At 48.3% G+C, this 16,952-nt stretch overlaps 1 protein-coding gene across 1 annotated transcript in view; it reads left to right on the forward strand.

Moving 5' to 3' along the window:
• LOC109886356 (macrophage mannose receptor 1-like) overlaps positions 1–16,952 on the forward strand; it is a 91,814-nt gene extending 74,862 nt beyond the window's left edge. The window contains exons 25-30 of the mRNA XM_031806765.1: positions 1,737–1,902; positions 11,242–11,415; positions 12,663–12,779; positions 14,309–14,473; positions 16,110–16,136; positions 16,616–16,952. Of these exons, the coding sequence (XP_031662625.1) occupies positions 1,737–1,902; positions 11,242–11,415; positions 12,663–12,779; positions 14,309–14,473; positions 16,110–16,136; positions 16,616–16,890 (924 nt within the window). The 3' untranslated portion in view covers positions 16,891–16,952. The remainder of the gene's footprint in view (positions 1–1,736; positions 1,903–11,241; positions 11,416–12,662; positions 12,780–14,308; positions 14,474–16,109; positions 16,137–16,615) is intronic.

The raw sequence follows: 16,952 nt of genomic DNA on the forward strand, positions 1-16,952 counted from the left end.
GAGACTGGTTGGTACATCAGTAATACTATAGTATCTGAGGGGTGATAGAGACTGGTTGGTACATCAGTAATACTATAGTATCTGAGGGGTGATAGAGACTGGTTGATACATCAGTAATACTATAGTATCTGAGGGGTGATAGAGACTGGTTGTAGTAATACTATAGTATCTGAGGGGTGATAGAGACTGGTTGTAGTAATACTATAGTATATGAGGGGTGATAGAGACTGGTTGTTACATCAGTAATACTATAGTTTCTGAGGGGTGATAGAGACTGGTTGTAGTAATACTATAGTATCTGAGGGGTGATAGAGACTGGTTGGTACATCAGTAATACTATAGTATCTGAGGGGTTATAGAGACTGGTTGGTACATCAGTAATACTATAGTATCTGAGGGGTGATAGAGACTGGTTGTAGTAATACTATAGTATCTGAGGGGTGATAGAGACTGGTTGGTACATCAGTAATACTATAGTATCTGAGGGGTGATAGAGACTGGTTGTAGTAATACTATAGTATCTGAGGGGGGATAGAGACTGGTTGGTACATCAGTAATACTATAGTATCTGAGGGGTGATAGAGACTGGTTGGTACATCAGTAATACTATAGTATCTGAGGGATGATAGAGACTGGTTGGTACATCAGTAATACTATAGTATCTGAGGGGTGATAGAGACTGGTTGTAGTAATACTATAGTATCTGAGGGGTGATAGAGACTGGTTGGTACATCAGTAATACTATAGTATCTGAGGGGTGATAGAGACTGGTTGTAGTAATACTATAGTATCTGAGGGGGGATAGAGACTGGTTGGTACATCAGTAATACTATAGTATCTGAGGGGTGATAGAGACTGGTTGTAGTAATACTATAGTATCTGAGGGGTTATAGAGACTGGTTGGTACATCAGTAATACTATAGTATCTGAGGGGTGATAGAGACTGGTTGGTACATCAGTAATACTATAGTATCTGAGGGGTGATAGAGACTGGTTGGTACATCAGTAATACTATAGTATCTGAGGGGTGATAGAGACTGGTTGGTACATCAGTAAAACTATAGTATCTGAGGGGTGATAGAGACTGGTTGTAGTAATACTATAGTATCTGAGGTGTGATAGAGACTGGTTGGTACATCAGTAATACTATAGTATCTGAGGGGTGATAGAGACTGGTTTGTACATCAGTAATACTATAGTATCTGAGGGGTTATAGAGACTGGTTGGTACATCAGTAATACTATAGTATCTGAGGGGTGAGAGAAAACGGTTGGTATATCAGATGTAACAAGGTGCTTCTACACCTGCATTGCTTCCTGTTTGGGGTTTTAGGCTGGGTTTCTGTACAGCGCTGTGTGACATAAGCTGATCTAAGAAGGGCTTTATAAATACATTTGATACATTTGATACAAGTTAATGGTTATCTGTAGGATCCAGATGACGTTGGAATGTGTTGGGTGAACGGGAAGAAGTCACGGGACTGGTAGGGGATACGGGTGGGTTTCAACCACAGGGTCGTCTACAGCACCACAAAACGGTGTTCAGATTGTCAGGAAAGGCTAGTGTACTGTAATATAACATGGAGTTCAGATTGTCAGGAAAGGCTAGTGTACTGTAATATAACATGGAGTTCAGATCGTCAGGGCGTTGCCAGCAGGAATCAAACCCATGAGAGTGACGTTGGGAGCGCCGTGCTCTACCAACTGACTTACAGCTGTAGTGGTTTGTTTTTTCAGACGCAAGGCTACTTCAGGTGGATGGACGGCTGGCCCTTGAGCATGGACCAGTGGGCCAAGGATGAGCCCAGCAGAGACAGGCCCTGTGTCTACCTGGATGTGGAAGGCACATGGAAGACAGCCCTTTGTAACCACACCTACCCCAGTGTGTGTAAGCAGTCCCCAGGTAAGACAGTCACTGAACCCATTGTGTTAGTAGTCACCATGTGAGACAGTCTCCTACCCCAGTGTGTGTAAGCAATCCCCAGGTGAGACAGGTACCTACCCCAGTGTGTTAGTACTCCCCAGGTGAGACAGGTACCTACCCCAGTGTGTAAGTAGTCACCAGGTGAGACAGGTACCCACCACAGTGTGTTAGTAGTCACCAGGTAAGACAGGTACCTACCCCAGTGTGTTAGTACTCCCCAGGTGAGAGAGGTACCTACCCCAGTGTGTTAGTAGTCCCCAGGCGAGACAGGTACCTACCCCAGTGTGTTAGTATTCACCAGGTGAGACAGGTACCCACCCCAGTGTGTTAGTAGTCCCCAGGTGAGACAGGTACCTACCCCAGTGTGTTAGTAGTCACCTGGTAAGACAGGTACCTACCCCAGTGTGTTAGTACTCCCCAGGTGAGACAGGTACCTACCCCAGTGTGTTAGTAGTCCCCAGGCGAGACAGGTACCTACCCCATTGTGTTAGTAGTCCCCAGGCGAGACAGGTACCTACCCCAGTGTGTTAGTAGTCCCCAGGTGAGACAGTGTCCTACCCCAGTGTGTTAGTAGTCCCCAGGGGAGACAGTCTCCTACCCCAGTGTGTGTAAGCAATCCCCAGGTGAGACAGGTACCTACCCCAGTGTGTTAGTAGTCACCAGGTGAGACGGGTACCTACCCCAGTATGTTAGTAGTCACCAGGTAAGACAGGTACCTACCCCAGTGTGTTAGTACTCCCCAGGTGAGACAGGTACCTACCCCAGTGTGTTAGTAGTCCCCAGGCGAGACAGGTACCTACCCCATTGTGTTAGTAGTCCCCAGGTGAGACAGGTACCTACCCCAGTGTGTTAGTAGTCCCCAGGTGAGACAGTGTCCTACCCCAGTGTGTTAGTAGTCCCCAGGGGAGACAGTCTTCTACCCCAGTGTGTTAGTAGTCCCCAGGTGAGACAGGTACCCACCCAAGTGTGTTAGTACTCCCCAGGTGAGACAGGTACCTACCCCATTGTGTTAGTAGTCCCCAGGCGAGACAGGTACCTACCCCATTGTGTTAGTAGTCCCCAGGCGAGACAGGTACCTACCCCAGTGTGTTAGTAGTCCCCAGGTGAGACAGTGTCCTACCCCAGTGTGTTAGTAGTCCCCAGGTGAGACAGGTACCTACCCCAGTGTGATAGTTGTCCCCAGGTGAGACAGGTACCTACCCCAGTGTGTTAGTAGTCACCAGGTGACAATCTCTTACCCCAGTGTGTTAGTAGTCACCAGGTGAGACAGGTACCTACCTCAATGTGTTAGTCACCAGGTGAGACAGGTACCTAACCCAGTGTGTTTGTCACGTTTCTTCAAAATCGAACCCAGAAGCAGACCAGGACAAGGAGAGTAGGAAGAAGGTGAGTATTTATTTACAAGTGAATGTGAGTGGGTAGATACATCCAGGTGGCGTAGCGGGCAGCGGTGGTGAGTTGATGGGAGTAAATAGGTGGATCCAATGAGGAAGCGGAATCCTCCGATGACCAGGCGGGAATGGGGTAAATGATCCGGGTGAGTAACTGAAGACAGAACAAATGAGGTAAGTTGAAGGCAAGCAAGACGTACAAAACAACAAAACAAATTCTATCCAACTTGAGGCTGATACTATGGCACAACATACTGTTCATGGCTAACGATCCGGCAGGGAATGGATGTCAGGTCAGAGCTTTTGAAGGGGAGAGGTGATGATCAGGACAGGTGTGCAGATTACTGATGGGATACAGGTGCGGGTGAACATCGATCTCCCAACAAGCTAATTTGCCCGGCAACCAGACAGGGTGCGTTCCAGGACACCGGAAACACACTCCAGGACAGAAACACAGGCAAACACAGACTCAGGAAGCGGGGTTCGTGACAGTGTTAGTAGTCACAAGGTGTGACAGGTACCAACCACAGTGTGTTAGTAGTCACCAGGTGAGACAGGTACCTACCCCAGTGTGTTCGTCGTCCCCATGTGAGACAGGTACCTACCCCAGTGTGTTAGTAGTCCCCAGGTGAGACAGGTACCTACCCCAGTGTGTTAGTAGTCACCAGGTAAGAGAGTCTCCTACCCCAGTGTGTTAGTATTCAAAAGGTGAGACAGGTACCTACCCCAGTGTGTTAGTAGTCACCAGGTGAGACAGGTACCTACCCCAGTGTGATAGTTGTCCCCAGGTGAGACAGGTACCCACCCCAGTGTGTTAGTAGTCACCAGGTGAGACAGGTACCTACCCCAGTGTGATAGTTGTCCCCAGGTGACAATCTCTTACCCCAGTGTGTTAGTAGTCACCAGCTGACAGTCTCCTACCCAAGTGTGTTAGTAGTCACCAGGTGAGACAGGTACCTATCCCAGTGTGTTAGTAGTCACCAGGTGAGACAGGTACCTAACCCAGTGTGTTAGTAGTCACCAGGTGACAATCTCTTACCCCAGTGTGTTAGTAGTCACCAGCTGACAGTCTCCTACCCCAGTGTGTTAGTCATCACCAGGTGAGACAGGTACCTACCTCAATGTGTTAGTCACCAGGTGAGACAGGTACCTACCCCAGTGTGTTAGTAGTCACCAGGTGAGACAGTCTCCTACCCCAGTCTGTTAGTAGTCACCAGGTGAGACAGTCTCCTACCCCAGTGTGTTAGTAGTCACCAGGTAAGAGAGTCTCCTACCCCAGTGTGTTATTAGTCAAAAGGTGAGACAGGTACCTACCCCAGTGTGTTAGTAGTTACCAGGTGAGACAGGTACCTACCCCCGTGTGATAGTTGTCCCCAGGTGACAATCTCTTACCCCAGTGTGTTAGTAGTCACCAGCTGACAGTCTCCTACCCCAGTGTGTTAGTAGTCACCAGGTGAGACAGTTACCTACCCCAGTGTGTTAGTAGTCACCAGGTGAGACAGGTACCTAACCCAGTGTGTTAGTAGTCACCAGGTGACAATCTCTTACCCCAGTGTGTTAGTAGTCACCAGCTGACAGTCTCCTACCCCAGTGTGTTAGTCATCCCCAGGTGAGACAGGTACCTACCTCAATGTGTTAGTCACCAGGTGAGACAGGTACCTACCCCAGTGTGTTAGTAGTCCCCAGGTGAGACAGTCTCCTACCCCAGTGTGTTAGTAGTCACCAGGTGAGACAGGTACCTACCCCAGTGTGATAGTTGTCCCCAGGTGAGACAGGTACCTACGCCAGTGTGTTAGTAGTCACCAGGTGACAATCTCTTACCCCAGTGTGTTAGTAGTCACCAGGTGAGACAGGTACCTACCTCAATGTGTTAGTCACCAGGTGAGACAGGTACCTAACCCAGTGTGTTAGTAGTCACAAGGTGTGACAGGTACCAACCACAGTGTGTTAGTAGTCACCAGGTGAGACAGGTACCTACCCCAGTGTGTTCGTCGTCCCCATGTGACACAGGTACCTACCCCAGTGTGTTAGTAGTCCCCAGGTGAGACAGGTACCTACCCCAGTGTGATAGTAGTCCCCAGGTGAGACAGTCTCCTACCCCAGTGTGTTAGTAGTCACCAGGTGAGACAGGTACCTACCCCAGTGTGTTAGTAGTCACCAGGTAAGAGAGTCTCCTACCCCAGTGTGTTAGTAGTCAAAAGGTGACAGGTACCTACCCCAGTGTGTTAGTAGTCACCAGGTGAGACAGGTACCTACCCCAGTGTGATAGTTGTCCCCAGGTGAGACAGGTACCCACCCCAGTGTGTTAGTAGTCACCAGGTGAGACAGGTACCTCCCCAGTGTGTTAGTAGTCACCAGGTGAGACAGTCTCCTACCCCAGTGTGTTAGTATTCACCAGGTGAGACAGGTACCCACCCCAGTGTGTTAGTAGTCCCCAGGTGAGACAGGTACCTACCCCAGTGTGTTAGTAGACACCAGGTGAGACAGGTACCTACCCCAGTGTGTTAGTAGTCCCCAGGCGAGACAGGTACCTACCCCAGTGTGTTAGTACTCCCCAGGTAAGACAGGTACCTACCCCAGTGTGTTAGTACTCCCCAGGTGAGACAGGTACCTACCCCAGTGTGTTAGTAGTCCCCAGGCGAGACAGGTACCTACCCCAGTGTGTTAGTAGTCCCCAGGCGAGACAGGTACCTACCCCAGTGTGTTAGTTGTCCCCAGGTGAGACAGTCTCCTACCCCAGTGTGTTAGTTGTCACCAGGTGAGACAGGTACCTACCCCAGTGTGTTAGTAGTCCCCAGGCGAGACAGGTACCTACCCCAGTGTGTTAGTAGTCCCCAGGCGAGACAGGTACCTACCCCAGTGTGTTAGTAGTACCCAGGTGAGACAGTCTCCTACCCCGGTGTGTTAGTAGTCACCAGGTGAGACAGGTACCTACCCCAGTGTGTTAGTAGTCCCCAGGTGAGACAGTCTCCTACCCCAGTGTGATAGTAGTCCCCAGGTGAGACAGTCTCCTACCCCTGTGTGTTAGTAGTCACCAGGTGAGACAGGTACCTACCCCAGTGTGTTAGTAGTCACCAGGTGAGAGGGTCTCCTAACCCAGTGTGTTAGTAATCACCAGGTGAGACAGGTACCTACCCCAGTGTGTTAGTAGTCACCAGGTAAGAGAGTCCCCTACCCCAGTGTGTTATTAGTCAAAAGGTGAGACAGGTACTTACCCTAGTGTGTTAGTAGTCACCAGGTGAGACAGTCTCCTACCCCAGTGTGTTAGTAGTCACCAGGTGAGACATGTACCTACCCCAGTGTGTTAGTAGTCACCAGGTAAGAGAGTCTCCTACCCCAGTGTGTTAGTAGTCACCAGCTGACAGTCTCCTACCCAAGTGTGTTAGTAGTCACCAGGTGAGACAGGTACCTATCCCAGTGTGTTAGTAGTCACCAGGTGAGACAGGTACCTAACCCAGTGTGTTAGTAGTCACCAGGTGACAATCTCTTACCCCAGTGTGTTAGTAGTCACCAGCTGACAGTCTCCTACCCCAGTGTGTTAGTCATCACCAGGTGAGACAGGTACCTACCTCAATGTGTTAGTCACCAGGTGAGACAGGTACCTACCCCAGTGTGTTAGTAGTCACCAGGTGAGACAGTCTCCTACCCCAGTCTGTTAGTAGTCACCAGGTGAGACAGTCTCCTACCCCAGTGTGTTAGTAGTCACCAGGTAAGAGAGTCTCCTACCCCAGTGTGTTATTAGTCAAAAGGTGAGACAGGTACCTACCCCAGTGTGTTAGTAGTTACCAGGTGAGACAGGTACCTACCCCCGTGTGATAGTTGTCCCCAGGTGACAATCTCTTACCCCAGTGTGTTAGTAGTCACCAGCTGACAGTCTCCTACCCCAGTGTGTTAGTAGTCACCAGGTGAGACAGTTACCTACCCCAGTGTGTTAGTAGTCACCAGGTGAGACAGGTACCTAACCCAGTGTGTTAGTAGTCACCAGGTGACAATCTCTTACCCCAGTGTGTTAGTAGTCACCAGCTGACAGTCTCCTACCCCAGTGTGTTAGTCATCCCCAGGTGAGACAGGTACCTACCTCAATGTGTTAGTCACCAGGTGAGACAGGTACCTACCCCAGTGTGTTAGTAGTCCCCAGGTGAGACAGTCTCCTACCCCAGTGTGTTAGTAGTCACCAGGTGAGACAGGTACCTACCCCAGTGTGATAGTTGTCCCCAGGTGAGACAGGTACCTACGCCAGTGTGTTAGTAGTCACCAGGTGACAATCTCTTACCCCAGTGTGTTAGTAGTCACCAGGTGAGACAGGTACCTACCTCAATGTGTTAGTCACCAGGTGAGACAGGTACCTAACCCAGTGTGTTAGTAGTCAAAAGGTGTGACAGGTACCAACCACAGTGTGTTAGTAGTCACCAGGTGAGACAGGTACCTACCCCAGTGTGTTCGTCATCCCCATGTGACACAGGTACCTACCCCAGTGTGTTAGTAGTCCCCAGGTGAGACAGGTACCTACCCCAGTGTGATAGTAGTCCCCAGGTGAGACAGTCTCCTACCCCAGTGTGTTAGTAGTCACCAGGTGAGACAGGTACCTACCCCAGTGTGTTAGTAGTCACCAGGTAAGAGAGTCTCCTACCCCAGTGTGTTAGTAGTCAAAAGGTGACAGGTACCTACCCCAGTGTGTTAGTAGTCACCAGGTGAGACAGGTACCTACCCCAGTGTGATAGTTGTCCCCAGGTGAGACAGGTACCCACCCCAGTGTGTTAGTAGTCACCAGGTGAGACAGGTACCTCCCCAGTGTGTTAGTAGTCACCAGGTGAGACAGTCTCCTACCCCAGTGTGTTAGTATTCACCAGGTGAGACAGGTACCCACCCCAGTGTGTTAGTAGTCCCCAGGTGAGACAGGTACCTACCCCAGTGTGTTAGTAGACACCAGGTGAGACAGGTACCTACCCCAGTGTGTTAGTAGTCCCCAGGCGAGACAGGTACCTACCCCAGTGTGTTAGTACTCCCCAGGTAAGACAGGTACCTACCCCAGTGTGTTAGTACTCCCCAGGTGAGACAGGTACCTACCCCAGTGTGTTAGTAGTCCCCAGGCGAGACAGGTACCTACCCCAGTGTGTTAGTAGTCCCCAGGCGAGACAGGTACCTACCCCAGTGTGTTAGTTGTCCCCAGGTGAGACAGTCTCCTACCCCAGTGTGTTAGTTGTCACCAGGTGAGACAGGTACCTACCCCAGTGTGTTAGTAGTCCCCAGGCGAGACAGGTACCTACCCCAGTGTGTTAGTAGTCCCCAGGCGAGACAGGTACCTACCCCAGTGTGTTAGTAGTACCCAGGTGAGACAGTCTCCTACCCCGGTGTGTTAGTAGTCACCAGGTGAGACAGGTACCTACCCAGTGTGTTAGTAGTCCCCAGGTGAGACAGTCTCCTACCCCAGTGTGATAGTAGTCCCCAGGTGAGACAGTCTCCTACCCCTGTGTGTTAGTAGTCACCAGGTGAGACAGGTACCTACCCCAGTGTGTTAGTAGTCACCAGGTGAGAGGGTCTCCTAACCCAGTGTGTTAGTAATCACCAGGTGAGACAGGTACCTACCCCAGTGTGTTAGTAGTCACCAGGTAAGAGAGTCCCCTACCCCAGTGTGTTATTAGTCAAAAGGTGAGACAGGTACTTACCCTAGTGTGTTAGTAGTCACCAGGTGAGACAGTCTCCTACCCCAGTGTGTTAGTAGTCACCAGGTGAGACATGTACCTACCCCAGTGTGTTAGTAGTCACCAGGTAAGAGAGTCTCCTACCCCAGTGTGTTAGTAGTCACCAGGTGAGACAGGTACCTACCCCAGTGTGTTAGTAGTCACCAGGTGAGACAGGTACCCACTCCAGTGTGATAGTTGTCCACAGGTGAGACAGGTACCTACCCCAGTGTGTTGGTAGTCACATGGTGTGACAGGTACCTACCCCAGTGTGTTAGTAGTCACCAGGTAAGAGAGTCTCCTACCCCAGTGTGTTATTAGTCAAAAGGTGAGACATGTACCTACCCCAGTGTGTTAGTAGTTACCAGGTGAGACAGGTACCTACCCCAGTATGTTAGTAGTCCCCAGGTGAGACAGTCTCCTACCCCAGTGTGTTAGTTGTCACCAGGTGAAACAGGTACCTACCCCAGTGTGTTAGTAGTCACCAGGTGAGACAGGTACCTACCCCAGTGTGATAGTAGTCCCCAGGTGAGACAGTCTCCTACCCCAGTGTGATAGTAGTCCCCAGGTGAGACAGTATCCTACCCCAGTGTGATAGTAGTCCAAAGGTGAGACAGTCTCCTACCCCAGTGTGTTAGTAGTCACCAGGTGAGACAGGTACCTACCCCAGTGTGTTAGTAGTCACCAGGTGAGAGAGTCTCCTACCCCAGTGTGTTAGTAGTCACCAGGTGAGACAGGTACCTACCCCAGTGTGTTAGTAGTCACCAGGTGAGACAGGTACCTACCCCAGTGTGATAGTTGTCCCCAGGTGACAATCTCCTACCCCAGTGTGTTAGTAGTCGCCAGCTGACAGTCTCCTACCCCAGTGTGTTAGTAGTCACCAGGTGAGACAGGTACCTACCCCAGTGTGTTAGAAGTCCCCAGGTGAGACAGGTACCTACCCCAGTGTGTTCGTAGTCACCAGGTGAGACAGGTACCTACCCCAGTGTGTTAGTAGTCACCAGGTGAGAGAGTCTCCTACCCCAGTGTGTTAGTAGTCACCAGGTGAGACAGGTACCTACCCCAGTGTGTTAGTAGTCACCAGGTGAGAGAGTCTCCTACCCCAGTGTGTTAGTAGTCACCAGGTGAGACAGGTACCAACCACAGTGTGTTAGTTGTCCCCAGGCAAGACAGGTACCTACCTCAATGTGTTGCTAGTACCCAGGTGAGACAGGTACCTACCCCAGTGTGTTAGTAGTCACCAAGTGACAATCTCTTACCCCAGTGTGTTAGTAGTCACAAGCTGACAGTCTCCTACCCCAGTGTGTTGGTCATCACCAGTTGAGACAGGTACCTACCCCAGTGTGTTAGTAGTCCCCAGGTGAGACAGGTACCTGCCCCAGTGTGTTCGTCGTCCCCAGGTGAGACAGGTACCTACCCCAGTGTGTTAGTAGTCCCCAGGTGAGACAGGTACCTACCCCAGTGTGTTAGTAGTCACCAGATGAGACAGGTACCTACCCCAGTGTGTTAGTCACCAGGTTAGACAGGTACCTACCCCAGCGTGTTTGTAGTCACCAGGTGAGACAGATACCTACCCCAGTGTGTTAGTAGTCACCAGGTGAGACAGGTACCTACCCCAGTGTGTTAGTAGTCACCAGGTGAGACAGGTACCTACCCCAGTGTGTTAGTAGTCACCAGGTGAGACAGGTACCTACCCCAGTGTGTTAATAGTCACCAGGTGAGACAGGTACCTACCCCAGTGTGTTAGTAGTCACCAGGTGAGACAGGTACCTACCCCAGTGTGTTAGTAGTCACCAGGTGAGACAGGTACCTACCCCAGTGTGTTAGTAGTCACCAGGTGAGACAGGTACCTACCCCAGTGTGTTAGTAGTCACCAGGTGAGACAGGTACCTACCCCAGTGTGTTAGTAGTCACCAGGTGAGACAGGTACCTACCCCAGTGTGTTGGTAGTCCCCAGGTGTAACAGGTACCAACCCCAGTCTGTTAGTTGTCACCAGGTGAGACAGGTACCTACCCCAGTGTGTTGGTAGTCCCCAGGTGTAACAGGTACCAAACCCAGTCTGTTAGTTGTCACCAGGTGAGACAGGTACCTACCCCAGTGTGTGAAAGCAGCAGGGTGTGAAGGATCCTATTTGTTGTTCCTTATGCAGCGCCGTAATACCATTGGCTAGTTTCTCCCAGAGAGGATATCCTATTGGTTGATCCCTGTGCAGTGCTGTAATCCTTTTTGTTTGATCCCCCCACAGCCGTCCCGCCCACGGCCCCACCCCAGTACACCGGGGAATGTATCCAGGAGGAGCAGGAGGAGATCAGTGGTAGCAACAGCCCCTGGTCCTGGTTGCCTTTCAGAGGGCACTGCTACAGCTTCGTCATTAACGACATCGAGTGGGCCGACGCCTCCACCAGCTGTATAAGTAAAGGTAGGAGGAGCCTCAAAACCAATTTGTGTGTAAAAAAATGCCCACCTATTGAATACCCGTGATTTCTGATAAGTTGACTTGTCAGGAGAGAGAGGAGAGGCCATGTAACACATTCAGAACTCTTCAGGGTACATGCGTTCATATTCAATATGCCACATTTGATAGCAAGTTTAATCTTAGATACAAGGGCATAGTACTTAGTGGCCACTACACTATTCCCTACATCAAATCAAATCAAATGTATTTATATATCCCTTCGAACATCAGCTGATATCTCAAAGTGCTGTACAGAAACCCAGCCTAAAACTCCAATCAGCAATGGAGTGATTTTGGACAGGGCTCATATCCCATTCTCCTCCAGTGTGGACTGGTTGACTGGATCGGTGGATAAAAATGTGTGACCCAGACTGATACACCTATCTAATGCTTTAGGACCCAGACTGATACACCTATCTAATGCTTTAGGACACAGACTGATACACCTATCTAATGCTTTAGTACCCAGGCTGATACACCTATCTAATGCTTTAGTATACAGACTGATACACCTATCTAATGCTTTAGGACACAGACTGATACACCTATCTAATGCTTTAGGACACAGACTGATACACCTATCTAATGCTTTAGGACCCAGACTGATACACCTATCTAATGCTTTAGGACACAGACTGATACACCTATCTAATGCTTTAGGACACAGACTGATACACCTATCTAATGCTTTAGGACCCAGACTGATACACCTATCTAATGCTTTAGGACACAGACTGATACACCTATCTAATGCTTTAGTACCCAGGCTGATACACCTATCTAATGCTTTAGTATACAGACTGATACACCTATCTAATGCTTTAGGACACAGACTGATACACCTATCTAATGCTTTAGGACACAGACTGATACACCTATCTAATGCTTTAGGACCCAGACTGATACACCTATCTAATGCTTTAGGACACAGACTGATACACCTATCTAATGCTTTAGGACACAGACTGATACACCTATCTAATGCTTTAGGACACAGACTGATACACCTATCTAATGCTTTAGTATACAGACTGATACACCTATCTAATGGTTTTACATCCTGGTGTGGAGTGAGATGGTGAACGCTTCAGGGAGAAAAGGAGAGAACTGGAATTGGGATCCAGTTATCCATGAACTGTGCACTTCTTTGGACAGAACAAACCGTAAAGAAAGTAAATGGAGAGGCATTAATACCAATATTGTGTGTGAAGGGGCGTCTCTGGTGAGCATCGAGGATCCTGAAGAACTTCGCTTCATAAAGAGCAACCTGGAGTTTCTGAAAGACAGCTACCTCTCCTTCTGGATTGGCCTGTACAAAACACACCTAGGTAACTACCATTCATTCTAGATAGGCCTGTCCACAACACACCTAGGTGACATACAATCCTAGATATCCCTGTTCAAAACACACCGTGATAACTATGAATCCTTCTGGATAGGCCTGTATAAAACATACCTAGGTAACTACCAATCCTTCTAGATAGGCCTGTACAAAACATACCTAGATAACTACGAATCCTTCTAGATAGGCCTGTTCAAAACACACCTAGGTAACTACCAATCCTAGGTAGGCCTGTTCAAAACACACCCTGATAACTACCAATCCTTCTGGACAGGCCTGTTCAAAACACCCCTAGGTAACATCCAATCCTAGATAGGCCTGTATGAAACACACCTAGATAAGTACCAATCCTTCTAGATAGACCTGTTGGAAACACATCTAGGTAACTACCAGTCCTTCTGGATTGGCCTGTACAAAACACACCTAGGTAACTACCAATCCTTCTGGATTGGCCTGTTCGAAAAACACCTAGGTAACTACCAATCCTTCTTGATAGACCTGTTCAAAACACACCTAGGTAACTACCAATCCTAGATAGGCCTGTTCAAAACACACCGTGATAACTACCAATCCTTCTGGATAGGCCTGTTCAAAACACACCTAGATAACTACCAATCCTTCTGGATAGGCCTGTTCAAAACACACCTAGGTAACTACCAATCCTTTTGGATAGGCCTGTTCAAAACACACCTAGTTAACTACCAATCCTTCTAGATAGGCCTGTTCAAAACACACGTAGGTAACTACCAATCCTTCTGGATAGGCCTATTCAAAACACACCTAGGTAACTACCAATCCTAGGTAGGCCTGTTCAAAACACACCTAGGTAACTACCAATCCTTCTGGACATGCCTGTTCAAAACACACCTAGGTAACATCCAATCCTAGATAGGCCTGTATGAAACACACCTAGATAAGTACCAATCCTTCTAGATAGACCTGTTGGAAACACATCTAGGTAACTACCAGTCCTTCTGGATTGGCCTGTACAAAACATACCTAGGTAACTACCAATCCTTCTAGATAGGCCTTGTACAAAACACACCTAGGTAACTACCAATCCTTCTGGATAGGCCTGTATGAAACACACCTAGATAAGTACCAATCCTTCAGGATAGGCCTGTATGAAACACACCTAGATAAGTACCAATCCTTCAGGATAGGCCTGTTCAAAACACACCTAGGTAACTAAAAATCCTTCTAGATAGGCCTGTACAAAATACACCTAGGTAACTACCAATCCTTCTAGAAAGGCCTGTACAACACACACCTAGGTAACTACCAATCCTTCTAGAAAGGCCTGTACAAAACACACCTAGGTAACTACCAATCCTTCTAGATAGGCCTGTACAAAACACACCTACACTTTTATAATAAAACTTTTCCAAAATGGTTCTTCGGCTGTCACCATGGGAGAACTCTGGTAACAGCCGAAAAGCCCTTTTAGGTTCTAGATAGAACCTTTTTCTGTAAGAGTGTAGGTAACTACATGACTAACAACAGACCCTGTTGCAGGTCAGTGGAAGTGGTGGGACCAAACACTGCTGGACTACATTAACTGGGCAGAGGGACAGCCTCAGGACTCTTCCTATATCTATGGATATATGCTATCCTCCGATGGGACCTGGAGCACTGCCCCCATGTGGGATGATAAACCATACATCTGCAAGAAGCCCAAAGGTGAGACAGACCATACATCTGTAGGAAAGACGAGGTTGAGACAGACCATACATCTGTAGGAAAGACGAGGGTGAGACAGACCATACATCTGTAGGAAAGACGAGGGTGAGACAGACCATGCATCTGTAGGAAAGACGAGGGTGAGACAGACCATACATCTGTAGGAAAGACGAGGGTGAGACTGGCCATACATCTGTAGGAAAGACGAGGTTGAGACAGACCATACATCTGTAGGAAAGACGAGGGTGAGACAGACTATACATCTGTAGGAAAGACGAGGTTGAGACTGACCGTACATCTGTAGGAAAGACGAGGTTGAGACTGACCATACATCTGTAGGAAAGACGAGGGTGAGACTGACCATACATCTGTAGGAAAGACGAGGGTGAGACTGACCATACATCTGTAGGAAAGACGAGGGTGAGACTGACCATACATCTGTAGGAAAGACGAGGGCGAGACTGACCATACATCTGTAGGAAAGACGAGGGTGAGACAGACCATACATCTGTAGGAAAGACGAGGGTGAGACAGACCATGCATCTGTAGGAAAGACGAGGGTGAGACAGACCATACATCTGTAGGAAAGACGAGGGTGAGACTGACCATACATCTGTAGGAAAGACGAGGTTGAGACAGACCATACATCTGTAGGAAAGACGAGGGTGAGACAGACTATACATCTGTAGGAAAGACGAGGTTGAGACTGACCATACATCTGTAGGAAAGACGAGGTTGAGACTGACCATACATCTGTAGGAAAGACGAGGGTGAGACTGACCATACATCTGTAGGAAAGACGAGGGCGAGACTGACCATACATCTGTAGGAAAGATGAGGGTGAGACTGACCATACATCTGTAGGAAAGACGAGGGTGAGACTGACCATACATCTGTAGGAAAGACGAGGGTGAGACTGACCATACATCTGTAGGAAAGACGAGGGTGAGACTGACCATACATCTGTAGGAAACACAAGGGTGAGAGGGGAGCACCATGGCTCTATAACAATATCCACACAACTTTATTTCTCACTCCATTGTGTAGTGCACATATGAATGTCAATAGATCTATAGGAAATTAAGTCTGTGATGAAGAATTTTTTGAGCAAATAGACAGCGTTGGACCTCTTAATAAAACCTTATTAATCCTCTCTGACTTTAAACATCAGCTATCTGAGCAGTTTACCAATCGCTGCAGCTGTACGTAGCCCATCTGTAAACTACCTACCTCATCCCCATATTGTTTTTATTTACTTTTCTGCTCTTTTGCACACCAGTATTTCAACTTGCACATCATCATCTGCTCATCTATCACTCCAGTGCTAACTTACTTCACTACTATGGGCTTTTTTTTGTTGCCTTACCTCCTCACGCCATTTGCACACTGTATATAGACTTTCCTTTTTTTTCTATTGTGTTATTGACTGTACCCTTGTTTATCCCATGTGTAGCTCTGTGTTGTTTGTGTCGCACTGCTTTGCTTTACCTTGGCCAGGTCGCAGTTGTTAATGAGAACTTGTTCTCAACTAGTTTACCTGGTTAAATAAAGGTGAAATAAAAAATAAATAAATAAATAGACAGCGTTGGACCTCTTAATAAAACATTGTTATTAATCCTCTCTGTTCCACCTCCAGTTCTACCAGAAACACCACCAACACATGGTGAGTCATGAATGAATGAGCCAATCAATCATCCAACCCATCATCCATCCTTCAATCAATTAATGAATCAATTAATCAATCAATCATCCAACCCACCCATCCATCCATCAACCCATCATCCATCCTTCAATCAACTAATCAATCAATCAGTCAATGAATGATCAGTCTATTATCACTCTGTCAATTAACCACTCTGTCGATGAAACATTCTGTCGATGAAACACTCTGTCGATTAACCACTCTGTCGATTAACCACTCTGTCGATTAACCACTCTGTCGATTAACCACTCTGTCGATTAACCACTCTGTCGATTAACCACTCTGTCGATTAACCACTCTGTCGATTAACCACTCTGTCAATTAACCACTCTGTCAATTAACCACTCTGCCAATTAACCCCTCAGTCAATGAACCAATCAGTCATATCATATCAGTCAACCCATAGCCATACTGTAATATTTATTCCTGTGATCCTGCAGTGTCTCTGAAGGCAGGTCAGAGGCGTGTGTATTCAGGCCTGGCAGTGGTGGTGGTATTGGCTACCATGTGTCTGATGGGCCTCACAGCCTTAATGCTCTACAAGAAGACCGGCCGTCCCCTGCCCTCCTTCACCAACCCCCTGGTTTTCAGCGCAGGCCGGCGTACCTTCGACAACCCCCTCTACACGGAGCCCGTCACCGAGGTTGACCCCAGCATGGTGGACACTAGCCAGCTGGTTGACCATATGGAGGCTCAGCCAATGATCACTTTGTGATTGGAGAGAGTCGAGGGGGGAGTCAAGGGGGGAGTCAAGGGGGGAGTCAAGGGGGAGTCAAG

The sequence above is a fragment of the Oncorhynchus kisutch genome, linkage group LG27 (genome assembly GCF_002021735.2).
Source record: "Oncorhynchus kisutch isolate 150728-3 linkage group LG27, Okis_V2, whole genome shotgun sequence".
Classification (NCBI taxonomy): Eukaryota; Metazoa; Chordata; class Actinopteri; order Salmoniformes; family Salmonidae; genus Oncorhynchus; species Oncorhynchus kisutch.